Here is a 27,475-nt window from a genome sequence, read left to right on the forward strand (position 1 = left end):
TAGGCTTAATAAATTCGTTTTGCGGTTTACCGGCGGAATCTATAATTTGTTTTATTATTAGACTGCATTTAATACTTTAAATATGTGTCCATATATCTGATGTGACACACCAAAACTTTTCACCCATGGAACAAAGGGTGTGTTTAGATCCAGGGTGTAAAGTTTTGGCGTGTCACATCAGGTATATGGACACACATTTATAGTATTAAACGTAGTCTAATAACAAAATAAATTACAGAATCCGCCTGTAAACCGTGAGACGAATTTATTAAGCCTAATTAATCCGTCATTAGCAAATGTTTATTGTAGCACCACATTATCAAATCATGGTGTAATTAGGATTAAAAGATTCGTCTCATAATTTACACGCAATCTATGTAATTAATTATTTATTTAATACTCTATATATGTATCAAATATTTAATGTGATAGGGTGTAAAATTTTATGAGGGATCTAAACATGGCCCTATATGGTTTTTACTGTATATTTCTTCCGAAAGTGCAGTGCAGAGAGCGGGTGGGGGGCTCAGCCTCGGGTTAGCTTGGCTACGCGCCTACGCCACCACCCCTCGGAACTCGGAGCCCATTGCTTCCTCGGCCCCCTCCCTCGGAAGGAAGGCAGGACACCGAGGCCTCTGCAAAAGCCAACGTGCCGAGTGCCGACGAGCCCGACACGTCCAAACGACAGGAGGCGGCGTGCCGCAATGCCACCACCGCGCCCCGCCTACTTAACCAACTGCGGGCAGCGGCGCACATGCCCAACTGTTACTGCCTCCCCGTTCCCCAGCTTCCCGCAAGGCCGCAAACGGCGCCCCCCCCCCCCCCCCCCCCCCCCCCCGCGCGCGTGTTGCCCCGCTTGCTGCCGCCTGGCGGCTGTTTGGTTTGCTCCGTTGCCTCGGCTCAGCTACCCTGAGACAGAGAGCGCGCGCGAGCTAGTTGGCGGAGATCGACCCCGGTGCCCGCGCGCCGCCGTGTCTCGGTGAGACGGTGGCTGGCCCCGTTGCTGCCGGAAACGGCTGGAGAATTTAAGGTACGCCCGCCCCGCGGCCCGCCGCGAATGCAGTGCACTCTTTGCTCTCGTTTTTCTTGTCATCTCGCGTATAGCTACCAGTTATACTTGTAGTCATTCAGAAAGTATTCAACGCCGGTTACAATTAAATGGGAGCAAATCGTAGTGGAGTTGATGAAATTTATATAATGCAATATATGTGTTTTTTTAGATGATGAGAAATATATGTGCTTGAATGGTTGAATGTTCCATGTAAGTTGTTTAGTTGCGGTCATTATCCTTTTTCCTCGTTTTGGTTTAGCTGAGCTAGCAGGGCGTAAATCTATCCTAGCTTTTGCTTCTAAAGGTGTGATCAGTGCTGTAGCTCTCTCTTTTAACTTCAAAAAAAAAATCCGTCTGGCATTGAGTCGTCAAATTCTTTTATTTTTGCTGAAAAAAAGAGGTCCGGTTGTTTATAATCTGCATTTGGCCCTTAGATAGGCTGGCCGTACATGGGTTTGAAGTGGGACTACATGAGATGTATGGGACAAAGCACATTGTTATGGGCCTATAACACAGGTTCCAAATGTTGGTTGATTTTATCGGCTAATGCCGGTTAGTTAGGATAAGGTTAAAATCCCACCGGTTTTCCTATCCTAACAAGAAACAAACTAAGAGATAAATCTGTTTTGTGTGATCGGTACAAAATAGATTCGAATTTTAGATTGAGATAAACCCCCGAGCCCCACCAGTGTCGCTATATAAAGAAAGAGAAGGAGGGAGGCTGGGTGACGACTTAACTCTCTCCAACCCTAAACCCTAAATCAATCGCCTGATCGATTAGACACTGGAAGGGGTTCGTGAGGTATCTCACAAAAGAAGAAGAAAGAAGAGAAGCAATGGCTTCATCTCAAGTCAGTGATAAATTAATTTCCACATAAGCAGAAGGTGATCATGTTTAGGCTAAGACTCAATTAATTAGTTGGATTAAATTCCAACATTGTGGTATGAGAGCCTAATCTTAGCCACTTGATCCCATCATCCCTGATTGAAGCCACTGTGCCAATGAAGTGATGAACCCTAATCTGTTAAGCCCGGCATGATGCCATGATTAATCTGTTAAGCCCCTTATTCTGTTTATTAGTTCTTAAAGTTGCTTTGTGTTGAGCATTATGTCATATTTAAGTTAATTAGATCGAATTAGGGTTCATGCTTAAGTAAATCATAGCTTCGGCTAGAAATCAATAAGGGAAGGAGAAATTCAATCAGTGAGAGTTTTTTTTCTCTCGAATTTTACTAAGCGGAGAACGAATGAGATAAACCAGATTGAAACTCTCATTGTTCCCAACTCATAAACCCTAGGTTCTTATCATATAAGAACAGTGGATTAAGAAGTAAATTGGGGAAAACAGGGGATAAACTAGATTGAAATTCCCCACTGTTAAGCAAAAGGGAATAAACAAGATTGAAATTTCCCAGAATCCCCAATAAGCCGGATCCAATCGGCCTAAAATCCCCAAATGAGGATCCCTAATTTTTGGGGGAAGAACCCTAAGTCACAAATACCCGAATTAAATCCAAATTCAAGTCAAAATTAGGTTTTGAGTTCGGGTTAATTACCGGATTTAGACCCCCTAAGCTTGCCGGAGCTCTCCGGCCTCCTCGGGGCCGCGCCGGTTGACCGCCGTGCGCGCGCCGCCTTGGAGCTCGTCTCTCCACCGTCCCTCACCGGGGATGGGAAGCGTCGGCTTGGCGGCTACCTTCGTGCTCCGCCCCCCCCCCCCCCCCCCCCCCCCCCCCCCCCCCCCCCCCCCCGCCGACGAGGTCCGGCCGCATAGACGCTTCCCGTCGCTAGCGCGCCGCCTCGCCGGACCGACGCTGTAGCACGCAGCTTGGCGTCGCCCCCGGGCGCGCCCCCCAGCCAGCTGAGGTGGAGCCGCTGCGGCGCTCGCCGCTGCACGCGCGTGCCGCCTCGCCGGACCGCCGTCGCAACATCGCCGCCGATTCGCTCACTCGCTTGCCGGACGCCGAATCGGGAAGAGAAGGGGACAAGAATGAGCTAGGGTTAGGGTTACACCCATTCCCCCCTGGCATGCGATTTCTTCGGCGCGGGCGAAATCTTGGCCGTCCGTTTGATCCGACGGCCGTCCTCGCTCCCGCGTCGGGCCGTCGCCGTTAATGGGCCGAGCCGATCTGGGCCACCTCAGCGCCGCGCAACAATAAGTGGACCGGTCCGTTTTGGGACGGCCTCACCAATAAGAGTGGGCTCTTATTAATTTTAATCTTAAGCCCGTGAATTTAATGTTTTATTTATTTCCATAAATTCATTTATGAGCTTTCTTAGCCATTTAAAATTGCTAGAAAATTATGATCAATTATTTGGTCACTCAGAAAGAAATTAATGATATGATATTATATTTGACCAACGTTAATATGATTTCATGTCAATATTTATTAAGATTATTATTTCCTTAAGCCAATTAATTTATTTCTAGTTGAATGGAAATTTAACTAGAAAGTATTTATGATTTCATGTCAACATCATTATGATGGTCATTTCCTTAATAACTTAATTATTTATAGTCGAATGGAACCAACGAGAAATTCGACTAGAAAGCATTAAGATCTGAAGATATATTTAACCCACGTTATTATAATTGCATGTCAATTATAATTTTTTTCCTTAGTTATTTTCTACCAAATGGTGGTATAATTAAGGAATTAATTTTAAGATTACTCATAATTATTTATGACCAATGGTGTTTTGACTATGAAATTCTAAGTTTATTTTGCATATGATTGATTAAGCCATAGTAAACTAATTATATGCAATTATCAATGCTTATTATTTAAGATCAGTTGGAATACCGAGTAAATTATTTCTAGATAAATGGAACCAACGGGAAGTTTATCTAGAAAGAAAGATGATTTCATTAAGATTGTTATTTCCTTAATTATTTCTGCCCAACGGTGATGTAATTAAGGGAAGAAATCTAAGTATTGTCAATCATTATTTTAATTTTCTTTGTCATTTTAGCCTTAATGGTGATATGACTTAGAATTTTATTTATGCCATTAGTGCATTAATTCCTTTTATCACTTCTACCTTGCGGTGATGTGATCGAGGATCTAATCTATCAGTAAGCTTAATTCCTTTACCATTTCTGCCCAACGGTTATATGGCTAAGGATTTTAATTTTAATTCTATGGCATCACTAATGGCGTCATTTCCTAATCATTTCTACCGTATGGTGATTTGATTTGGGATTTTAAATTATTTACTTTATCACTTCTACCTTTTGGTGATGTGACTTAAGACATTAATGTTTATTCCCTAATCATTTCTGCCCAATGGTGACTTGATTTTGGATTATAAGTAATTTCATTTATTGATTCCTTCGTTTTGTCTCTGCCCAACGGTGATACAAAGCGAAATAAAGATTAAGTTATTGTTGTGTAAGTTAGTGTACTATTGTACGTAATTTGCACAAGCAACCACAAATAATAGTGCCACTTAATTTTATTTATCAGTTAAAGTCTATGGAATTATTATTATTATTCCTCATTGACTTAACTGAGCCTAAGGCCTATTTGAGTATGACTTAGCATTAACAAAGGATTCCTTGTGACTCCCGCAACTAATGTCACTAATTTTTCCTAAACTCAAGAGGCATCTTTAGCCTGGGAGAAGGCCAATATAATGCTATGTTTCGCGTGTCACTCATAAATATTGAGATTATCATCCCTGTTAGTGTTAAGGGGAGAATTTGAGCATGACATTGCGTCTAGCAAATGTTGAGATGAAATTTAGAAGTTTGTCAAGACTAATGCTTAGTACAAATTTAGTGCCTATGCACATTTGCCGCCATAATTTAAAGGTAGCACAAGAAATAAATCACATGGCGTGCAAACTTAGTGGGATGGACATTGCACATTTCAAATGTGCCACTTGTCCATTTCATATGATTCTTCTCCCATTAGACTACGGTCATTTTCAGAGTTGTAATACTAAGACAAAGTGGACCATAATTGACTTGGTTCATCATTCTGCAAATCAATAAGAAATATAGAAGACTAAGAGGCAAACTAAGTAAGATCCTGTTAATCTTGCATTTGATGGCAAAGATGAAGCTTCACTAAGGGGAAGTGTTGCAACTTCCAAATTTAATGATAATAAAGCTCATATTCCTCGCAAGGGGAATTCAAATTGCCTCTATGTCCTATGTATGCTACTCTTGAAATATTCTTGTGTAAGCTCTTTGCAAGAAATAGGGACATGCTTAATGTCCTGATTTAATGGCATTATTTTGGGTCGAATTATTATGAGACGTTGTCGAAATTATGGCCTTATTATTCGGCCACATTTCTAGGGGAGAATGGACGTCTCATTGAGATCGAGACACTTCACCCTTAGAAATTTCTGACATCTATTATTACTTAAATGCTAATTCACTAAGTAAAATTAAGTGATTCAAGTTTATGAAAAATAAGATAGTATGCTTCCATTAAATAAATAATACAATCGGTGGGAGCTCATCAAGAGCTCTAATAAGAGAAGATTATTCTACCTCATTAATGACTCATAGCTCCATTATGTGGACTCTAGAATTTTGCATCTCTTAATTTGTGACTTGCACAATTAAATATACATAACATGACTTGGGTGTTTTGTTATGGAAAGACAAGTCACATATAGGGTGCAGACTTAAGAAATCCATTTGTGGACTTAATCAAACATTGATGATGTTTTAAATTCCGCTGTGTCATTAGTGAACTAAGCTTAAATAACAATGAGGAGAATATTTATTCTATAATGATGGAAGTAAGACGTCATTGAAATTGTGTCATTGTCGCTTATGTCACATACCTAGGGGAGTTTGGAATGTCTCATGAGATAGAGATATTCTTTCTCTTAGATTTTAATGGCGTTGTTTAGCTTTAAGTGAAAATTTTATGAAGTTAAGATATTAGCCAACAAATGATTTTTATGGCTATGTTTACACATAAGCGACCTCCGATTTCCTTTAAGAAATTTAAGACACTAATGCTAAAATCAAATGAAGTTATGAGATCGGATTATGGTGGTAAACACTAAATAAAGCTTGTTCACCTTATAAGACATTAAAAATAAGCGTTCATCCAAATGGTTTTCGAACCATGTAAGAGTAAATTGAGATGGATGAACAAAATAAGACATTAAAGTGTTCATCTAAATGGTTTTCGAACCATATAAGAATAATTGAGATTGATGAACAAAATAAAGAATTTAGTAGAAGTTTCTGAATGAGTCAAAATATTGGGCCATTTAAGTGGGTTAATAAAATTAAGCCTGACTCTGATGGAAATTTCGAACAATCCAAGTGAGGTGGACAGCTGCATGAAAATTAAAGGTGGGAATTTCATTCACTGGTACTCTATACTAATGACATTTTATTGTCAAGCAATGCATATTGCTGTTAGAAACCGAGGAAATTTTTCCATGAATTATTTTGGTCTGAAGGAGTACTGGGCTTATATCAGTTAGTCATACATTGACAAGAAGAAATAATTTGAGAGAATTCAGTTAAAGTTAGTCAAGCTGAAATTAAGTTATAAAGATAATCATTTATGATTCAGCTAACAGAAGCTTGAGATTGGCTCAAATCTGGATGCATACAGATTTGGCATTTATTTTTACTGGGAATCTTGGCAGTATTTAATTAAATCCAAACTAGACCACTGGTATTAAGAATGTTTTGCATTATTGCAAGACAATCTGAAGTAACATGCTCATATTTCTAAAGTCCAATGATCTCAGAAGTTTAGAGACATTTGGACACTTATTTTGTGAGATGTTTGGATATTTATAAAGATTATTCAGATTAAGCTATATCCACACATAGGGGAGTAATAACCATGGAAAAGCTGCATAGTCGACGATGCAGTTAGATTTTAAAGCATGTTATGATTAATCATATTTCCCAGAACTAAGAGTGGTAAATAGCGCTCATAAACCACTCAAAAGGTGTAAACCACTCAATTATACTGTGTGCAACACAGGTTTCTATTCTAGTAGCAACATGTTATGTGTTTTCTGCCTAACACATTGATATAGTTGTGAAAGATATGTCCCAGGATCGAATTATTATTAAGCTAAGCTTTTGCTCATGGATCCATACTCTAAAGGCTCATAAAGTTAAGATTAATTAAGATATGTTCTGGCCAGTACGTGCATAAATAAGAGCCTCACTAAGATCCTGGATGAGGGGGACTTAATTTTTCAATCAACACCCACTAAGTTAAGCTTGAGTTTATTTGGGTACTATAGTGAACTGTAGGTCTTGTTGTCTCGGTGACGCATAATGTTGTTGAAGACACATTGCCTTGGGGAGCTATTTTATTTGATAAACTCGTCAGTTAGTCTCAAAATCAAGGGGAGAATGTTGGTTGATTTTATCGGCTAATACCGGTTAGTTAGGATAAGGTTAAAATCCCACCGGTTTTCCTATCCTAACAAGAAACAAACTAAGAGATAAATCTGTTTTGTGTGATCGGTACAAAATATATTCAAATTTTAGATTGAGATAAACCCCCGAGCCCCACCAGTGTCGCTATATAAAGAAAGAGAAGGAGGGAGGCTGGGTGACGACTTAACTCTCTCCAACCCTAAACCCTAAATCAATCGCCCGATAGATTAGACAATGGAAGGGGTTCGTGAGGTATCTCACAAAAGAAGAAGAAAGAAGAGAAGCAATGGCTTCATCTCAGGTCAGTGATAAATTAATTTCCGCATAAGCAGAAGGTGATCATGTTTAGGCTAAGACTCAATAATTAGTTGGATTAAATTCCAACACCAAAAGCTTTTAAAAGGAAAAAAAATCAGCCTTGGCCCGCCTGAATTTCACATGATCACATCGTGACTTCTTGTTCAACCAAAGAAAAATGCAAGAACTAACAACAGTACGAGGTTCTGTTGTTGGTAAATTACAATTGCAGTCGAAGGAAAATTATGGTGTGTTGCACAACCTATAGTAATATCGATGCAAGTGGGTTGGTCCATGGACACTCATATTGGCCTACGCTAGATAATTTGGCTTGCAGTTTCGCATCCAATATGAACAGGTCGGGTACCCATGACGTCATGGATACATATCCAATATTTGCATCCCTAATAACACACGTATAATTTCTGCTTACCTTTTGATAGTAGTTTAATCTTCTAGGTAAATTGGTTGGTTGTGCATGCAACTCAATGAAGCCAAGAGAAACTTGTGTTAGCACAAAAAAAAACCCTTATGTATAGACGTTTTGTAATTTGCCTCTAAAATCATGAGTTTTATAGTGTAGAGAAATTTTTAGAGGAACTTTAAAAATTGTCTAAAAACTTTTACTCTAAAGACACTTTAGAAACATTTTCAACACATTTTGTTAAATTTTATCTCGTAGATGCATTATTTTCGTCACTTTAAAATGTGTGTGCCTGATATGTAAAGATATTTTCTTGAGACATTTTAAACTCTGTAGAGACACTTCTTAGAATACAAATATATACTAATGGAATAAATATAAGTACATAAGGCACAAACACAACAACAATGATAGGAGGTTGAGTTGGTTAGTGCATTGAAGATAACATTAGTATACCTAAGAGATCTTGAGTTCAATGATTGGCTATAGCAAAGGGAAAAATACTCTATTTTTTCGCATTGGTTCGATATGGTTATGGTACAATTTAATAACTCTGGAAAATGTCTCCACCCTCTTACATGCATAAAAAGTGCCTTTTTCATATTTGTTCTTATAGCCATAAAAAAGTGCCTCTTTCGCATTGGTTCTTATAGACATAAAAAAAAGTGTCTTTCACATTGGTTCTTATAGACATAAAAAAGTGTCTCTTTCACATTGGTGTGCAGTTTAATATCTTAAAAATTTGCCTCTACTCTCTTAAAGACATAAAAAAAAGTGCCTCTATTAAAATGCCACAAGACATAGATACATTTTATAAAATGTGGTTTGACATAAAAAAGTGTCTCTTTCACATTGGTTTGATATGGTTGTGGTACAATTTTGATATCTCTAAAAAATGCCTCTACCCTCTTATAAACAAAAAAAATGCCTCTATTAAAATGCCATAGTCCAGATTCGTAGGGTTTGTTAACGCACTCAAGCTAAGTCGGCAGAATGAGGTATCTTTCGTGGCGGCCACCGTCGGCTATTGAAAGGAACAAACCGCACGCCAATTAAGTCAGCACGAGTCTGTCCTTTCACAAGGCCCTTATCTCATGGATGTATTGGCGATATATCCCACACAAGCTAAGCTGCAAGCAAATACTCCGAAATGGACACGCCTCCTCGCATCCTGTCTATCCATAGTGACCGGTCCTTTTGAAAACTGCGCTATAGTGGATATCACTTGATTTTTCTTCTTTTTTAAAATTATGACTTTCCTTTGGACACTGACACACTAGAGGGTGCATTCATGTTCTCATGAAACTCTATAGAAAAATTGGCAATTACTAATATCGGCTTGAAATAACAATGTTCTAAAGTTAGCTGGCACATCACCTATTATCTGATTGGGAGTGATTAAGATGCCATTTAACCTCTCCTACCCGTCATGGTTCAGCCAAAGCTTATGTCCAATATTTTTCTTAAGAAAGAAAGACTCACAGAAACGAAGATATGTTCAATCGAGATATAAAGCTTTGGCCGAGTTTAGTTCCAAACTTTTTCTTCAAATTTCCAACTTTTCCATCACATCAAAACTTTCCTACACACACAAACTTCCAACTTTTCCATCACATCGTTCCAATTTCAACCAAACTTCTAATTTTGGCGTGAACTAAACATAACCAAACTAGTGCTTTTACCATGCCTTAGGTACTACCATGCCAGAATGACAAACTAGTGCTTATTGTCGTTTGCAAGGTGGGTGACGGTAGTGAAGCCCCTCGCCGATCACATGTGCATGCCAAGTCGCCTACGGAAACCACCACAATCAGGGGCGAAGGTACATGCAGCTATGAGGGTTCCTAGGCACCTGGGTAAGAGAAAAGTTTTAGCTATGGTTACCCCATCTCCACCATATATGCACCCCCCTCATCCCAACAATGTGTACCCCCAAGCAGACCATCAGGCCGAGCAAAGGTAACAAGGCCAACAGAGAAGCGCACAGCCATGAGGATTTTCTTGTGGTGCAGCATGTTTAGTTGACAAATTTGCCCTACATAACAGCGTTGTTAACTACTTCACGGTGAAACAGAATGCACTCGGTGGCCAGCCGCAGCCTATGGTCTTATCACCTATTAATCGTAGCAGGCAAGGGGTGACGTCAAAAGAAAGTTTTGCAATTTGCTTTCATAGTTTCATTCCATTTTTTCGATAATTTCAAACAAAAAATTAAGCTGTTTTGTCTTCTTTTTTTCCTTGAGATGCTGATGTTGGACGAGTAGTTCTCCAGTTTTGGCCACCTATTGGTTGTGATTTTAATCTTAACTTCTTCAGTACACTGCGCTGATAAGTATCGTCATTGGGAATTCCCATTTTGGCAAGTAGTTTTATAATTTACCGCTAAGTTTTCGTTCTTATATCACTCGTTCATGTTAATGTAGATACTGAAATCAATGGTTTTAGTATTGTTTACCATAATGTTCTTTGATAAAACATGGTAGGTCGTACGTATATCATTTTCGAATATGGTAGTATATTGCTACTATAGTGGTGCACCACCCTCTGTTTTGCTCTAGCTTCGCCACTGACCACAATCTGCCAACATGGTGACGCTTCTGGTGTAGCAGCATCCGCCCTCCATGAGACTGCTCTAGTCACGCATGTGCTGGTGCCGCCCGTCATCTCCTATGGCTTGGTTCAACCAAAACTTCGTCCTTGCAGCCAAAGATGACGAAATCTCTATCTTCATCTTTAAAAGTAGTGCTCTGGTGTTATGCCACTCCGTAGAACAAAATATAAAAATATCATTTTTTTTCTACAATGATGATTGTTAATTACTTCTGTTATAAATATTGTTTGAAAGACCAGCAATATTGTCAATATCCAACTTTCAAGCTAGCAAAATGTATGCATATATTTTTTTATGAATTACCTGGCAAACCTATCTCTAGTTGTGTCATATACCTATAGTCCCATAGTGTGACTTTTGGATGTACATCCTTAATCTTTAGAAAAATATAATGCGACATCTCAGTACTATTTCGGTTGGTCACAAGAAAATCATATTATTATATGTACTAGATTTTTCAATTATACAAAGAAAATAAGTAGTCAAAGTTGATTTTTGTAAATTGTGCCAATTTTAAAAAATGATACATTTTCATGACTGGAGGGAGTATACTTGCGACAGTTTAGCAATACCAAACAAGACCAACAATTCAATGCACTTGACCAAGTATTTGAACCCAATACACTTTGTATGAAGCAAGCACTTTAAACTAATACCCACTTCAGCTATTTCAGATGTCTAGTCAAATGGCCAGCAAACGTTAAATGATAGTGTAATTATATTTATATTAGTACCTCATCAGTGTCTTGAAGTCCAGAAAAAAAGAGGGTGAGTCCAAGGTATACCTCCATCCGAATGATGCTATGCCTGAAAACCTTCAACACCGTGTGAATTATGGTGAGAGTAATTTCGCCCTACGCAAATTATGCCAGTAACGTTCTCTATGCATTCAAGGCATCCATATATGTAGCATTCATGTGAGCAACACATTTTTTCCATATCATCTATGTTAAAATAAAGCAGTATGAAAGATTCATCAAGAAAATAAGGCATAAGCCAACTTCCAAACTTGGGAGTGCTTATCTGGTTATCTACCATCCATACATAATCGCCTAGAACTTCAAGCCAAGCACATCATCAGTTGCACACTCTTTTAATAAAGTACATATGACAAACAACACACCTACCTTAAGTTTTTTGGATGCAGTCATGTTACACCTTTCAACCCTCTTCTATGTTCTAACAGCCAACTTCGTTTTTGCATCACAGGCTATAAAAAGGGGTGGCATCCATAGCTGAAGGGACACACCTAGAAAATTTAATAGAACTTTACAAATTGAGTGTTATAGTGAGATGGCATCGGAGATGAGCAAGAACGTGAAGGTCACCGATGATCAAGAGGTTACATCACAGGAGCGTGACCAAAGTGGTGGTACAAAAGTAGGTGGGGAGGAGGAAATTGCTCCACTGGCGCGGCAGTCGTCAATCCTCTCCCTCACCTTGGAAGAGCTACAAAACTCCTTGTGTGAGCCAGGACGCAACTTTGGTTCCATGAACATGGACGAGTTTGTGGCTAACATATGGAATGCTGAAGAATTCCAGGCTACCACCGGAGGTTGCAAGGGTGCCATGGAGGAAGCCAAGGTGGTAGACAGTGGAAGCGGAAGCGGTGATGCAGGAGGAAGCGGTTTATGTCGGCAGGGATCATTTTCCTTGCCGCTACCGCTGTGCCAGAAGACGGTGGAGGAGGTGTGGGCTGAGATCAACCAAGCCCCTGCACACACCTCCGCTCCGGCCTCCGCGCTCCAGCCACATGCCGGGAGCGGTGGTGTTGCAGCTAACGACCGACAGGTAACACTAGGTGAGATGACACTTGAGGATTTCTTGGTAAAGGCCGGGGTGGTCCGAGGGTCCTTTACTGGGCAAGCGGCCATGGGATCTGGCATGGTCAACGGGCCGGTGAACCCCATGCAGCAGGGCCAAGGCGGTCCTATGATGTTCCCAGTAGGACCGGTAAACGCCATGTATCCGGTGATGGGTGATGGCATGGGGTACCCCGGTGGGTACAACGGGATGGCGATTGTGCCACCGCCACCTCCCGCCCAAGGTGCCATGGTTGTCGTGAGTCCTGGATCATCAGATGGGATGAGTGCCATGACACATGCTGATATGATGAATTGTATTGGGAATGGGATGATGATTGAGAATGGAACAAGAAAGCGTCCCCACAGAGAGGATGGCTGCGCCGAGAAGACGGTGGAGCGCCGCCAACGGCGCATGATCAAGAACCGTGAGTCAGCTGCACGGTCCCGTGCTAGAAAGCAGGTACACATGTTGCTCCGAACCTTTTAGTTTCTATATATCATTAAGACATTTTGCATGGAGATTGAAATTTTTATGAATAATGCTACAGGCTTATACGGTGGAGCTCGAAGCTGAACTGAACTATCTCAAGCAGGAGAACGCTCGTCTCAAAGAGGCAGAGGTATTAAAGCAAGAAACATTATCCACTCAGCTTTCATTGTCATTCCTAAACAGTCTCGTTCCTTCCTTTTCTGTAACATTGAACTGATAAATATACAATGTCTATATTATCTTCCTTTTACAGAAGACGGTTCTACTGACAAAGAAGCAAATGGTATTGTCCTCTCCCATGTGGCAATCCCCATTCCGCATAGTGCTCATCGTTTTGTGAAATTATTAAATACATATTTGTTATTCATTTATTTGTGTGTGTATATATGCTCATGGAAATATGTCGTGTTCCTGTGATTTTTCAGCTGGTTGAGAAAATGATGGAGCAGTCCAAGGAGAAGATGAATGCAAATAGGGGTGGCAGCCAGCTGCGCCGCAGCGGCAGCTGCATGTGGTGAAACGGGCATAGCGGTGACCGGCGAGTGGCACACTCATCCTGCTTCTGGTGTGGCACTAGCCTCTGAGGCTCTGAAGAGGATTTGCACATTAAGTCTTCTTTCAGACTAAGTGATGTGAAGGTATTATGGTAGTAGTTGATATACATATATGCTGTGATGCTTGTAAACCTGCCTGGACCCACATGTCTTGCCATCGTGTTCACCGGTCCTTGCTGCTTATATGGTTACATGTCGCTGTTTGTACAAAACAACGATGAATAAAATTATACAATAGTATACTAGTTTGTATCTGTAAGTTTGTTCTCATGTCATATGCGCTGGAAAAAGAAAAGCTACAGTATAGGCAAACCTTGGTAGTATCGATTACGGCCCAAATTTCTGGCCGAATAAACTGGAAACCGAAACAAGCTGATGATGATTTGGGCTTTGCGATGGCGAAAAGTTCGGCTTCTATGATCCGACGGAAAAGTTGACGCGAGGTTACACGGTTTGCTAGTTTGTGGGAATTCCCCGATCCTCGGTTAATCTCGCCGTGTTGCCGTCGCTTGAGCAGGAGGAGGGATGCAAGCGGCACAAGCAAGCGGGTTTTTTTCCCGCTTATCCCACTTCTAGTCTATTTTTTTTCTAAATTTTGTACAACCATACAAAAAAATACACTAGCAAGCAGGTTTTTATGCGGGTAGCGGGATTACCTACTTACATCCCTAAGCACGAGGTTGCCAGCATCGGGCTTAGCGTCTCCACTCGTCTTCGTGTTGGCTCCTACCTCTCCAAGTCTCTACAAGTCTAATACTCCCAATCTCAATGACCACCGTAACAATAGCGTGCATGACGACGGGAGAAGAAAAAAATATATTGATAACTAGAGGGTGCGGCTGGACATGCAAAGACGAAGCGAAGGAACGGTGGTGGTCTCATTGAGAAATAGCGGTGGTGGCGGTTCGTGGAGCGGCAGGTAGTGATTACTGGTGGTCCGAGGAGTTTGCTATCGACACAATCTCTAATCAAGTTTATTGTATTTTTTTCTCTAAGTAGTGCTAATATGTGAGCCACCAGTTATTATAAAAAAATATTTCCACAGTGTTTCTTTTCCCATGGCCTCTGACTATGACATTATTTGAACAAGTTTTACACTGAGACACTTTCTAGTAGATTTTGGACAGATGAGACACTTTTATATTTTAGACGGATGAGACACTTTCTAATAGATTTTAGACGGATAGGACATTTCAGTACTAGAAAGTGTCATATTTGTTTAAAATCTATTATTTTAGAACAGTGGAATTACTAAGCCAGGTTTAAAGTAAGAAAAAAAGATAAAGGCGGAGATACTCGAGTATCTTCCCTTTCCTTGCGTGTAAAAGAAAGTCTCCCGTCTCTTCTCTCCCGCTCCTTGCGCCATCTCGCGGCTGAACCGGGGAGGGGCGCCGATCTCTATCCGACGAGCAGACCAAGGGAGGGGAGGGGAGGGGAGGGGATCCTGGTGAGCATCTGCATCCTCTTTCTGATTCATCTCTCTCACCGGGAGTACTTTTGTGTAATTTGCTTGCGTTAACCCTAGCTTATCTTCTAGATCTGGAAGAAGCTCTCCTCTTAATTTCAGAGCCTTAACCTTAATTCAAATAACAGTTTGTTGTTTGTTCCACCAAAAGTTTGGGGGTTCAACTGAACCCCCATGTCCCAAGTTGGATCCGCCCCTGGGTGTAGGTGTAATATTGCGATAGAGATCTCATGATTGATTGCTTTCTCGTTCTCGTACTTACTGCTTCTTAGTTTCTTGATGTGATCAAATAGCTGCCAGTCCTTTCCATGTAAATAACTGCAGATTTCTTGTTTATTACACGTTTTGAACTAATTGTAGGCTTCACATTGTCGAATTTTAAGGAGTTAATTTGACCTTGGGTGGAACTGAGTTTAATATACAAAATTATTCTTTCCGATTCAAGTTTTGCTTATATTGTACTCCATCCCTCGATGATGCTAGGGTTCACCCAAGTATTTGAAGACCCAAGCGTTTGGTGATTGGCAAAGATGGGTTGGGGGATATCCCGGTTGATTGGACTGAAAGCAGCTGTGTTCCTCTCTGTGGCTTATTTCTTCCATAGATTGGACATGACACTGCTTTCTTTTCCCCTCATATATGCCTCTGTGATTGCGTTGCTTGTTTCTATTGCTTCACATCCATCAATTGACCTTCCTTTGCTCCTTGGCAAGGGGTCGAATGGAAGCTTTCCTGTGTGGTCATGGATCATGTTCTCACCATTTCTTCTTTTCATCCATCTGTTTGTTCTGTTACGAAGATTTGTGAAAAATGAGCCCTTGTACACTGAGATTGCTGATGGAGTGTATGTTGGAGGGTGGCCCTCTTCAGTTGAGCGCCTGCCCCCTGGTGAACCTGCAGTCATAGACTGTACGTGCGAGCTCCCAAGAAGCTCTACTATATCCGAGAATTCATATTTGTGTGTTGCCACCTGGGATACAAGGGCTCCTCAACCATCGCAGATTGAGTCTGCCGTGAGATGGGCACTGAGAAAGCGTTCGCAGAACAAAGCTGTATATGTCCACTGTGCCTATGGTGAGCTTTCTATTCTCTGAGATTTTGCTTAGCTCTTATGTGGTAACAATAGTGTGTTTCCATACATGTCTTTTTTTCTTCAAAATAGTAATATTAACGATCATGTTTATGCATTTCTAGAACCACTTTTACCGTCTCAACTTGATGAAGATTTTTGTATTTTCACACAATAACTACATCGTATCATTTTGATTGTTTAGTCACAAACATAAGTGCTTTGATGTTTTGATTATGCATGCTTTTCAATTATCACGTCATGCAGTTATTTTAGCATTTCTGATTTATATCACATACAAATCGACATGAAGTTAAGTTCCCTCGCATAGACTAAGGCAAAATTTATGGCATAAAACAATATCCATTATGATTGCCATGATATTCATGTATGCTCATATGTGCAATTCAGATTTCAGCGTTAACATATAAATGACGGGAAATGTAATGATGGTATCATACTTTATATAACACCAAGTTTCATGTAACAACAGGTGTTGTAAGTGTAGGCCACAGAATCACACCATTCATCACTGACCTTTTGTTATTTATTAACAGGCCATGGAAGAAGCGTCTGCGTGATGTGTGCACTTCTTGTTGCATTGGGATTAGCTGAGGATTGGAAAGCTGCTGAGCAAATGATTCGTGAGAAGCGACCTTCTATTAGCATGAATTCTCTTCATCGTAAAAGTTTAGAGGAATGGGCAAAACACTTGCTCACTCCCTCAAAAAGAAGTGGGGAATCAGATGTGAGTTATGCGATTCTTTCGGATCATACCCGAAAAAGGCATTGATCTCGCAAGAAAACTAACTTGCTCAGTGGCTGTGATAATTGAGATGAAGTTTAAATGCTCTGGCATTATCTACTGTTATCCTAGTCATGTCCAAGGCATTTCATTCTCTAAGTTAATTGTTTGGGAGTATGTTGTAAAACTTCTACTACTGTGGCTTACAACGCCAGCTCTTTTAGGCGCTCTGTTGGCTGCGTTTGTTGCCCTGACTTGGGATTAGGGTTCACAGATGGAATTTCGCGAAAACCAATCGGATTTCTTGAAACTGCTAGGTCTCGGTTTATGAAAACCGGACCAGTTTTGTACCGCATTGACCGAAAGTCATTGGTTTTTACCGGTTTTTGGTCGGATTTCGGTAAACCGGTGAGGAGCGGTTTTTACTTCGAAATCAAAAAGTAAAACCCTTGTTGGGAACCTTTCCTTCCCCTTTGGCACAAAAAATAGAGCAACTCATTAGCGCTTGAGCAATTAAGTATTAGCTCAAACTAACTTAAAAAATGGATTTAATATGATTTTTAAAACAACTTTGCTATAGAAGAGTTTTGCAAAAAAAAAAAAAAACACCATTTAGCAATTTGAAAAACGTGTGTGTGGAAAATTGAGAGGTATAAGTTGGGAAAGCTCGTTGCCGAACGCAGCCTAAGAACAAGTTTTATAATAGAGCCAACTTTAAGTTTATAGCTTATATTAGAGTTAACATGTATAGTGATGAGCTATAAGGTTATCTCTCTATTTTTCTCCTCTCTCTATCTCTCTCATGCATATGCATTTAATGTATTTATCTTGAAGTATCTGAATAGCTATCTCTTGCATAATAAGAGCCAATCTTTTTCATTTTCCAAATTCTCTTTCCTCCACATAAGTTTATTTGCCTTATAGTGTACTATTAAACTTGCTCTAATGATCTTCCCTGTCATTGAATGCTTGCCAGAGACGTGGTATTGTCGGATCTCTCTTTCTGAAAAAGAGGGGCCTCTGCTAGCCTGCTAGATTCTCATTTATAGCGAAATGTGGTATGTTTTTCATTTTTGGTAGTTTGCATCTATCTCTCTGTTAGGTTCTTTTCATCTGGCCTGAAATAAATGCTGAACTATTCACCACTTTGCTGTACCCCTGTATTCTGTGGACATTTCATACTTGGCTCATGAAAATTTTCATGTTTGTATCTCATGTTTTGTGTGTAATGATCGTGGCTAAGCTGTAGTGTACTCATCCCATCATGCTATCTATCTTGTGTGGAGTATGCTCTTCTGGCCTTTTCATAATTTTTGCCATTTTTCTGCCCTTGTCTCAAGCACCAGTTTGCCAGTTGATGGATCAAAATCAAGAGCTGCACTATTGGAACAATCTACATCCTACGGAAAGTCGCATGCCTGGCAAGAAATATCTCAAATGGTCTTGGTAGATGTCACATGACAAAAGGGTTGCTTTTCACCTTTCTAGTTTGATCTTCTTATCAGTTGAATTCACTGATCTGCCCTTTCTTCCATTTATTTGGTCTTTGAAAAAAGGGACTTCCATCTATTTGTTTCTTGTTTTACTAATAAGCATTGTGACATTCCTTGTGACTTGCGTTGTTTTTCTGTGTCCTGTTTTTTACATGTATTTCAGATGTACCTCTTAGTGACAACTATTTTGTCTGTCAATTGATGGTATTAGATTTGTCCTCCGTGATTTCAGAGTTCAGACAGTTATCATCTCTCTTCCATCAGTGCCATTAGTGCCAGGTTGGGAAAGCCTTATTTGTTGGCACGTTTTCTTTTTTCTTTTTTTTTTTTTTGGTAGTGTTGATCTGCGTCATGTTCTGTTGTTATCTGTAGATGTCTATTTTCAAAGTAAGCTTGGGAACATCCTACCATTAAAAAAAATGGCTTGTTCAGCAGAAATATTAGAGGTTGTTTTATGCATCGTCTTTTGGGAGGATTTTGTCTGCTCAAGTCATGAGCAGCCACGCATCTCCTGCCTTTGCATTGCTCTGGTCTGCAACAATTATTTCTGTGCTAACTCTTCAGCCTGTTCAAGAGCCATTGGAAGTTTGGAACAAGTGAGCCAGTGACCAGCATTGCATTGCACCTCAACAAATTTTTGCCTCTTCCTTTTCCTAGTGATGTTGCTTTCTCAATACTTTAATAATAGAACATTACAACCCCTCTCCCTCTCCCACCCTCTCTTTCTAACATCACTTTTGGCCGGAGTTTACATCCTCCAGGAGAAGCTCTCAAAATCCTGAGTACTGATTCTGCTGAGGCTGATTATGCATCGGTTGCAGCTCGGTTCCTGTGGGACTGACGCTCTCGGTGCCAATGAAGTTCCTGTTGCAAGAGAAAAAAGAGTCAATGCCAGCCATGTTCATCTGTTTCTCCGACTCTAGAAGAGATATTGCACGAATATCTGTCCTCGATGTAACACATCAAATGATCAAATCAACCATCCACCCTATGAACACTAGTATAATTCATCGCTTATCTAATGACTCGCTGGAGGTATTTCACTCAAATTTTCTTTCTTCCTTCCAGTACAATAATGTGGCTGAAAAATGATTTGGAAATTTAGAACAGTTTATTTGATCTTTTTTTTCTTTTCAGATAAGCAGTTCTGAGTCTTACTCGCGAGGACGTGAAGACCAGAGGTTGCTGAGAGCACGGAGGCGGCGGTAATACTCCCCAATGGAGAGGAAACACCGAGCCGCCTGCCGGGTTGTTAGAATCCGCCGCAGCTGATGCAACGTTTGTTGCCTCAGATTGTCAGCCTGCACATTTGCCAGGTTAGTCACCTAAAAGCTGGAATTGAATAGCATTCCTGAAAGAAAACGACATGTCGAATTGTATAGTAATTCTGTATCTTGTCTGTCTTAGCTAGAAATTTGACACGGTATGGTTCTGCCATTATCTTTTGAACAATGAGGCATCTTCAGATAATCTAACTGTATATTCTAATGTCATGTTGTTTTCTCTCCTATATTCTACTTTGGACACAGATTGAAATCTAGCTTCCTGTAGGTTCTTTCTAGAATAACACTAGGATGGTCTTTTCTGATAACCTTTTGGACTTTTCGATAGTGTAACTGTATATACCAATCAATTGTATGATACTTATTATTTTCTTTCTTTGCACACTTAAAGGGTGGTAACAAAAATAAAAGAGCAGCAAATCGATGATAAAAACAATATTCGGTGGTCATGTTTATTTCGAGTCATTTTTATATCATGCAAAAGTATGATTAGCAAATCATTATGCATACCTTTTTTCTCATGCAAGTATATCTAACACAACCTGATCTATTCACCATGCATCGTAGAGGACTTGTTTTTGCAGAATGATCACTACAATCCTGAACCTGCAATTAATAATTTGCTGCCTACTTTGCCAATATCTAATACAACCAATAAACCGCAATCAACATATCTGAAAAGGGGCCAGGAGGAATAAGAAGGGTCATGAACAAACCAAAATGGAGGTCTCAGTCTCCTTTTATCCCTTGAGGCCTTGAGAAAGAGACAGAGAAGGGATAACCCATGAGAAAGGCAAAGACCATTTTCTTCCAGACTTCTGATGGAACAGCAAGCTCCTATCCATGGAGCTGAAGTTTAGGTGGCTGTGTCCTTTTCCTGAACACTATTCATGGATTGGAACCCTTGCAACTTTTGCAAGGCATGGAACATCATATATGGGACTCCCAATTATTTTTTGCTATGCTTGTGGGCCTCTGTTGAGGTACCAGCAAACAAAAGAGAATAAACAAGAGATATAGCCGGCACAGGGGGTAGAGGCACAAAGAACAACCGTATGTATTCGTCCATTGACTTTATAAAGAAAGAGACAGGTTTGTACATGTAGAGTACTGTATGTAATGCCAGTACAAGTGTACAACCACCTTTGCCTCCTATGGCTTGGCCCCTACCAACAACTCCTTTTTGAAAAGCATCCAATAATTGGTAGTACCAGTAATCCGGTATCGTTAGCTTGTTCTCAGTTAATAACAAGGTAATTATGCATGCTGGAAAGTGCTAATGATGCTTATCTGAAAGTGTTAAGCTGGAGTAGTAGTATAGTACTTCTTTCTGACAAAAGTTGGCCTGTCAGGGAGAAGGTTGGACAAAGCTTTGTAGGGCCATGGCCAACAGCTAGCGAGCATTGCTGCGCATCTGACAGAGAAGGACAATTGTAGCATAGTTTTTCTTTCATGCATCGTTTGTTTGGTTGCTCTCGGTAAAAAGATTTACTCGATGATGATCAAACAGTAGCAGTTTATTTTTTTTCCTCTAAAAGAACAAACAAGATTTTCAGGCTTTGCAATAGGCTTCATATGTAATAGGAACTTCAGTACTCCTACTTAACAAAAATACAAAATTGTCATCATAATCCCAGTTTCGTTTTACGCAGGAATGAAGAAGAAAAAAAAAGTAAGTTCTGCATGAATGATCAACGGAACGGGATGACAATGCTAAGCTGTTGACGTACCTGCTGGTAGAAGCTTTCGAGGCTGGCGAGCTTGTCCAGGGCGATGGCCATGAGGCTCATGTAGTTGGGCACGCCGGGGCCGTCGTTGAGCGTGCCGGCGGCGACGGTGTCGGCGAGCGACTGGTGCAGCTGCTGCAGCCCCTGCGCGAGCGCCTCCTCCGCCTGCTCCGACGACTGCTGCAGGCTGTAGATCCCCAGCATCTGCTGCTCCGTCAGCGGGTCCAGCTGCTGTATCAGTATCTGCATATATAGTCGACGATGAGTATATATTCGTGACACGCCCATGCAGGCAACGCCGGCAATGCAGGCGGCGGCGGCGGCGGAGGCGAACCTTGAGAAGGTCGGAGGGGCGGAAGCCGCCCATCCAGAGGAAGCAGCGCTCGGCGGGGGTAGCCCACGTGCCGGTGAGGAGGTGGAAGACGTCGGAGCGCGCGAGCGCCGCCTTGAGCTGGAACAGCTCGTCGTAGTGCTGCATGCACTCCTCCACGATGAGGCCAAGGTTGGTGTCCAGCAGGTGCGCCTGCAGGCCGCCACGGAGGTCGGTCAGCCGCTTGCTGTCGTCGTCCAGCCAGCGCGCGTACTCCATGTCGAACATGGCCGCGCCTGCAAACGATTTTACTGCGCCGTGGTGAGAACTCCGAGGGACACCCTCGTCTGCAAGCTGCAGGCTTGCAGGCTGCAGCTGCTGCTGCTCAACGCATCGAAAAAAGAAACGGACGGCTCTGATTACCAGAACTCATGTCGCCTGCTGCGCTGCACCCCCCAAGAAACAGGCCCTGACGATCAATCAAGCAATGCGGGTACCATATTAAATTCCTGCTAATTTATTTCATTTCTGGATAGTAGAAAAAAAATAGTACTAGTACTAGCATCAGAAACAGAATGGGTGTAACCTGTGACCGTGCTCTTTGGAGTTCTTGCTCGATCTGCTGAAGCCTGACCCTGCTGGTCTCTAGGTTTTGCACATAAGCCTGCGAGAAAAAAAACACACGATCGGAAAGCAGTCTTTTGAACTAGTCTTGAAGTTTGAGTTCACGGGTTTCTTTTCGTCACCTTTTTTCTCAGCCTGCTCTTCCTCGCAGCCTCTCTGTTTTGCGCTAATCTCCGTTCTGTCTGAGAACACCCAGCGACCGAGCAGGTTTAACCATGTAAGAAAAGATACTGGAGCAAGCAAATACATGTCCAAGAACTAGAAACAATGATAATGATCTGGATAAGGAGAATGAGAGCTACAACATTATACTATGTACATATCCCACCTTGGCATCCACTGACTTGCCATCTTTTCTTGTGGATCCATGCTTCCTCTGTGCAAAAAGTACACAACCAGAAAGGCAGAATTTTAGAGAGCAGGGTATAACTAGTGATCCTCCCTATACAGCACAGTGCATGCACACCTCTCAGCATCACCAGAGAGAAAGCAACTACAGGGGAGCAAGATAGTGAATCGAGGCCAAATCTCCTGTCCTGGCATTGTTGATCCTGCCCAGTAATCATCAGCCACTAGTTGTAGCATCCCAACAAAACTTTCGGCTGTAGCTGTCCTGATGGCTCAGTAAGCCGTGTTGGCCATCACAGCTCTGTAACCATCAGGCATTGCCGTGTTTTCGCCAAAGGTGCAGGAGAAACAGATAAGAGGGTGTTTAGCACAGCATCATCCCTGCTTTTATCACCCAGCCAGGGAGAGACAAAAGGCAATTTAGGGTGACCCATACCACATCATCTGGTGTCCTTTTGCCTAGGTTCAGCATTGACCAGATGCTAGTACTACAATTAATTAGTCAAATCATCCCAAGGACAATCCATTTGCATCCTGACAATCATGCGTGCCCTTTTCTATGCCTATGGCTTTATTTCTAGGAGTATTAGTACTAGTACTACAGTACGTCCTTGAGACATCATTAGGACTCAAAGAGACATAACCTAATAGGGCTGGTGCATAGTAAGCTTGTTTCGACAACTGCAAACGGGTACCGGTGACATGACGGAGCGATCGATGCTATTGTCACTACCGATTCATAACAGTTTCGTCAAGGACCAGGGAGATTTTGGCGATTCGATTTGACAGCATTATTCTCGTAGACAAGTTACTGCCTTTTACCGGATGAGAGGAGAGCTAGTCGTCGTGGTCCTGCTCTATCTCTTCGAGCTGGGAGGAGTAGAACTGTAGGAGTACTATAGTACTAGGAGCAGTGGAGCAGGAGGAGGTGATGGAGAAAAGATCAAGAAGGGGAGAGTGGTAGTAGCAGCAGTACGACCAGTAGTAGCTTGGCTGTACCTTGTCATGGTCTCCTCCTCCGTGCAGCTGCTGCTGCTGGTGGTGCTGGAGCTGATGCTGCTGCTGAAAGCTTGGGGAGGCAGCAGCGAGGCCTGGCTTGTAGCTGTAATCATCAGTGGTCACCATCATGACCTCCTGCCCCGGCTGCTGCTGCTGGTGCTGGTGCTCGGAGGAGGCCCTGATACTCGCTGGGGACACCAACTCCATCTGCGGCATTGTGTTCTGGGCTGAGCTCGAGTCAGTGGTGCTCCCGACTGACTGCGAATTCCCCTGTTCAGCCATTAATTGAGGCAGCGAGAGACAACAGTGAGCGGTCGGTAAGCATGAGATTAATGTGCTCTGAATCATCTCTCAGTCTCTCTCTCTCTTTCTCTCTCTGCTCGTGGTGATGCGAACCAAGAGCCAAGAACAACAGCGGAAACAGTGTCGTCTCGATCTCTTTTCTTGGGTTCAGCGATGAGCAGAGAGAGAGAGAGAGAGAGAGAGAGAGAGGGGAAGAAGAAGACGATGAATGAATGATCATGGGAAGCGCGTCCATTTACACTGTGTAGCTGCTGTTGCTGCCTCATTGGCCATGAAGGGAAGATCTCCAGCGTGGGGGGCCTGGCCGCGAGATATCCTGCCGTCGCTGCCGCTGCCGCCGCTGCATGCATACAAAGAGAATTAAAAAGCCCGCCCTCATCGATTCCTACTACTGCTACCCTGTTCATCTCTCTCTCTCTCTCTCTCTCTCTCCAACAAGGCTACAGAGAAACAGGAGAGAGAAGCTGCTACTGGTAAATCGCCAATAGTGTGTAGGTGAAGCCGAGCTGGAGGACATGCTTGATCATGTTTCCATCTTTGTGGCATCGGCATCTCGCCATTTATGCGGCGCCAACAACAATTTCTCTCTCTCTCTCTCTCTCTCTCTGCATGTGGCCGGCCACTGTGTGCTGGATCGCAAAAGGCGAGGCATGTCTCGCCATGTGTGGCAATCGGACAAGGTTTGGAGAGACACCGAAACATCGATGCAGAGAAAGAGAGAGAGAGAAAACAAGAAAGAAAGAAGAAAATTTGGCTTACACTTGCTGTGCACGTCGGCTCTGATCATGCCGGGATCGACGACGACGCCGCCGGCGTTGGCGCCATGGATGAGGGCCTCCTCCAGCTCGCCGAAGTAGGCAGCTGCCGCGGCAGCAGGCTGGAAGTCCCTGCCCAAGCAGTAGCGCACAGAGCTCATCACACCGGCTGCTTAATCAAAGCTGGGGTTTTTAGCTTATTAATTAGCTAAGCTATAGGGCAAGCAATTAAAAGCGCGCGAGAAGATAAAAACTTTTCAAGAATGGAAAGGCATGCAGAGCGAGGCCGGTAAAGCTAATAAGAGGATTAGAGCTGGACAGATAAGGATGAGGGCGAAAAGATGGAGGCTTGGTGCCCAAATCACTCGCAGGATTCAGGCCTTAGGCATTAAGAAATTTTGGTTTGTGGGCAGAGGTGTAATCCAATGGAAAGGGCATGAGCATATATGAGGAATAAGTTTGTTAAAAAGATGGATAAAAGGAGGTGAACAAGGCCAGAGAAATAATAAACATGTAAAAGAAGCAGCGCACTCAAGAAAATTGAGAAAAAAAAAACTATCAGTCTCTAGTTGCAACGAGAGAAGTTGTAGTGGTCTGGTCTTAAGTCTAGACCTCCATCTTCTTTCTTGCACGGGGTGAGAGGAACAGGAGAAGCAAGCAAGCTTAGCTTAGCTGATGCCTGATGGTGATCAATTTTGCAAGGAAAATGAGCTATGAGAAGGTAGAGAGAGCAGTACAAGAAGCTGGCAGGTGGTGCAGCAGCAACAGAAGGAGAAGCATGGGCTTGGACTCCATAAGCAAGTGCTTGGTTGAGAGGTATTGCTCTCTCATGGTGGGTGCTTGCTGCCATCCTCCAAGAACTCTCCTCACCTTGCACCATGATCACCACTAGCTCTACTGCCAAACAAGAGAACCTGAGTGAGTGCCAGCTACATACAGACTTGAGATCAAAACCAGGAGAGAGTGAGCATATGTACTAGGAGTGTACATACCATCCTAGAGAGAGATGATGATGATCAGCCACTTGATCCTGATGAGCCTCTTGGTTGTTTCTCGTTTCTCACACACTGGCAAATTGAATCAGCCTTGGAGTTTCATCCACTGTGTACTGCAAAGAAGATCTTGTCCTTTTGAACACGTCCTACGAGCCTTGTCCTCCTTTCTTCACAGGCTAGATGAAGAGAGAGAGAGAGAGAGAGAGAAAGAGAGAGATGTGTAGAGGGAGATGGAGAAGGAGGAGATGTGGTAGGGCTTTCTTGTCAGGGTTCCTGTCTCCTACTCCACTCCTTGTAACCACCTTTCATCTCTCATTGGTTGCAGTCTGGCCCTCGCCCTCTGAGACGGCAAGTACTCAACAAAAGGAGCATTGAATAGCTAGAGAGAAAAGAGAGAGAGAAAGGCACACAAGCTTTTAAAAAAAAGGAGCTCGAGAAGTTGTTCTACGCTTCCATCTCCTCCTCTTCCTATCTCTTTGTTGTTCAAAAGCACAAAGGAGGGAGGAGCTGGGCTTATTTGTCAACTATATGCACTCTCTCTCACTCCATGATACTCATCTGCTTAATTATAAGGAAACAATTAATTAGTTTGCTCATTGGCCACTCCTAACAAGAGCACCAACAAATATATGATATACTACTAATCCAATTTGAAAATCCACTTGCATGGAAAAAATATTGGTTTTTTGGGGTGCTTGCAAAATGGGTTTGTTTGGGTTTATCCCCGTGTCCATAGGTCAACATCAGTGCCTTGTCATGCACCAAATACTAAAAGATTCTTTCCTCAAAGAGAAAATTTTGTTCTTGAGAAGAGGACTCTCTCCAAGTCTGATGATCTGCAGCCCTGATATGTTATGGATCACTGTTGGTCAGGAGCACAAATGCTATCATTTGAGTTGTGAGATCAAGTGGCTCACTAATAAGTCACTAGTGCCTAATCCATTTCCTAACTAGTACGTAGGTCCTCGAGCATATTTATAAACTAGCTGAAGGAAAGTGTGGTGCGGTGAAGAGAAGATGCATTCATACTTGCTGGCCAGTTCATGAGGTCACTTCATCAAAACAACTAACAAATCCTTTGGCTCCAGAGGCCACCAAAGATCATTTACTCCAGGGATTCTTTGCCTGTTAGTAGTATTTTTTTTTAATTTCTTAGGAGCAACTTGGTCAAAGGAGCAGTTACAAGAGTCTTGTTCATGTGTCGGAGCCCAGGGACTTCAGCGAATTATGGAATAGTATACGTACTGTGTGTAAAATTATAGTATACTGTTGAGTACTATGCCATGCGAAGGTCACCATTTCAGTTTCTTTTTAGAGATTCGGTAGATTTTGCAAATCTTTTGAGAGGAAGGGACTGCAGTAGAGTAGTATATTTTTCACATTTTTTTAGAGTGAGAATATAAGCGAACCATGAAGTGAACTACACGCGAAGGGAGGAAAATGGGCTAAATTTTTGGCGAACGATTCTTCTCGTTCAACAGTGGTAAATTATCAAGGTGAAAACGAGACATCATAAATACATGGACTAGATTGTACCGTCCTTTTTTACTCCCTGTTTCGCTCGTGTCTTTTTGGTTTTGACATGACACCAATCGGAATTTCTCGTTCCATGTCCAGAATATGGATAATGCAAATGCTTGCTTCCACGGCTAATATCTTTTCGATCCACTTGATAAAGAAAAAGGGGGAGAGAAAACGCTACTGATTCAAGACATTACGAAATTCTCACTTCCAATCTTGTAGA

General features: G+C 42.0%; 3 protein-coding genes across 5 annotated transcripts; 2 read left to right on the forward strand and 1 right to left on the reverse strand.

Moving 5' to 3' along the window:
* Positions 1–894: 894 nt before the first annotated feature.
* On the forward strand, positions 895–13,869 carry LOC127769138 (bZIP transcription factor ABI5 homolog). The gene is made up of 6 exons (XM_052294791.1): positions 895–1,030; positions 9,896–10,011; positions 11,976–13,031; positions 13,120–13,191; positions 13,315–13,344; positions 13,487–13,869. The coding sequence occupies exons 3-6, from the start codon at positions 12,060–12,062 to the stop codon at positions 13,577–13,579; spliced, it is 1,167 nt and encodes a 388-aa protein (XP_052150751.1). The 5' UTR covers positions 895–1,030; positions 9,896–10,011; positions 11,976–12,059; the 3' UTR covers positions 13,580–13,869.
* Positions 13,870–14,923: 1,054 nt separating this feature from the next.
* On the forward strand, positions 14,924–17,125 carry LOC127772908 (uncharacterized). Its single transcript, XM_052298904.1, has 3 exons — positions 14,924–15,062; positions 15,564–16,154; positions 16,707–17,125. Exons 2-3 carry the CDS (start codon positions 15,611–15,613, stop codon positions 16,940–16,942), a joined length of 780 nt encoding a protein of 259 aa, XP_052154864.1. The 5' UTR covers positions 14,924–15,062; positions 15,564–15,610; the 3' UTR covers positions 16,943–17,125.
* Positions 17,126–18,973: 1,848 nt separating this feature from the next.
* LOC127772886 (transcription factor LG2) lies at positions 18,974–26,169 on the reverse strand. Of its 3 annotated transcripts, none has more exons than XM_052298886.1 (13): positions 25,729–26,169; positions 25,474–25,630; positions 24,741–24,868; positions 24,221–24,321; positions 23,679–23,948; positions 22,660–22,707; positions 22,454–22,513; positions 22,294–22,371; positions 22,131–22,176; positions 21,732–22,018; positions 21,401–21,640; positions 19,546–19,688; positions 18,974–19,251 (listed from the first exon to the last, which is right to left on the reverse strand). In XM_052298886.1, the coding sequence occupies exons 2-13, from the start codon at positions 25,614–25,616 to the stop codon at positions 19,158–19,160; spliced, it is 1,638 nt and encodes a 545-aa protein (XP_052154846.1). In that variant the 5' UTR covers positions 25,617–25,630; positions 25,729–26,169; the 3' UTR covers positions 18,974–19,157. The 3 variants fall into 3 exon arrangements, with proteins under 3 accessions (XP_052154846.1, XP_052154840.1, XP_052154856.1); XM_052298880.1 differs by having other exon boundaries at positions 25,474–25,633; positions 25,729–26,168; XM_052298896.1 differs by having other exon boundaries at positions 21,732–22,003; positions 25,474–25,633; positions 25,729–26,166.
* Positions 26,170–27,475: the final 1,306 nt, after the last annotated feature.

This window comes from Oryza glaberrima, chromosome 1 (genome assembly GCF_000147395.1).
Source record: "Oryza glaberrima chromosome 1, OglaRS2, whole genome shotgun sequence".
Taxonomy (NCBI): domain Eukaryota; kingdom Viridiplantae; phylum Streptophyta; class Magnoliopsida; order Poales; family Poaceae; genus Oryza; species Oryza glaberrima.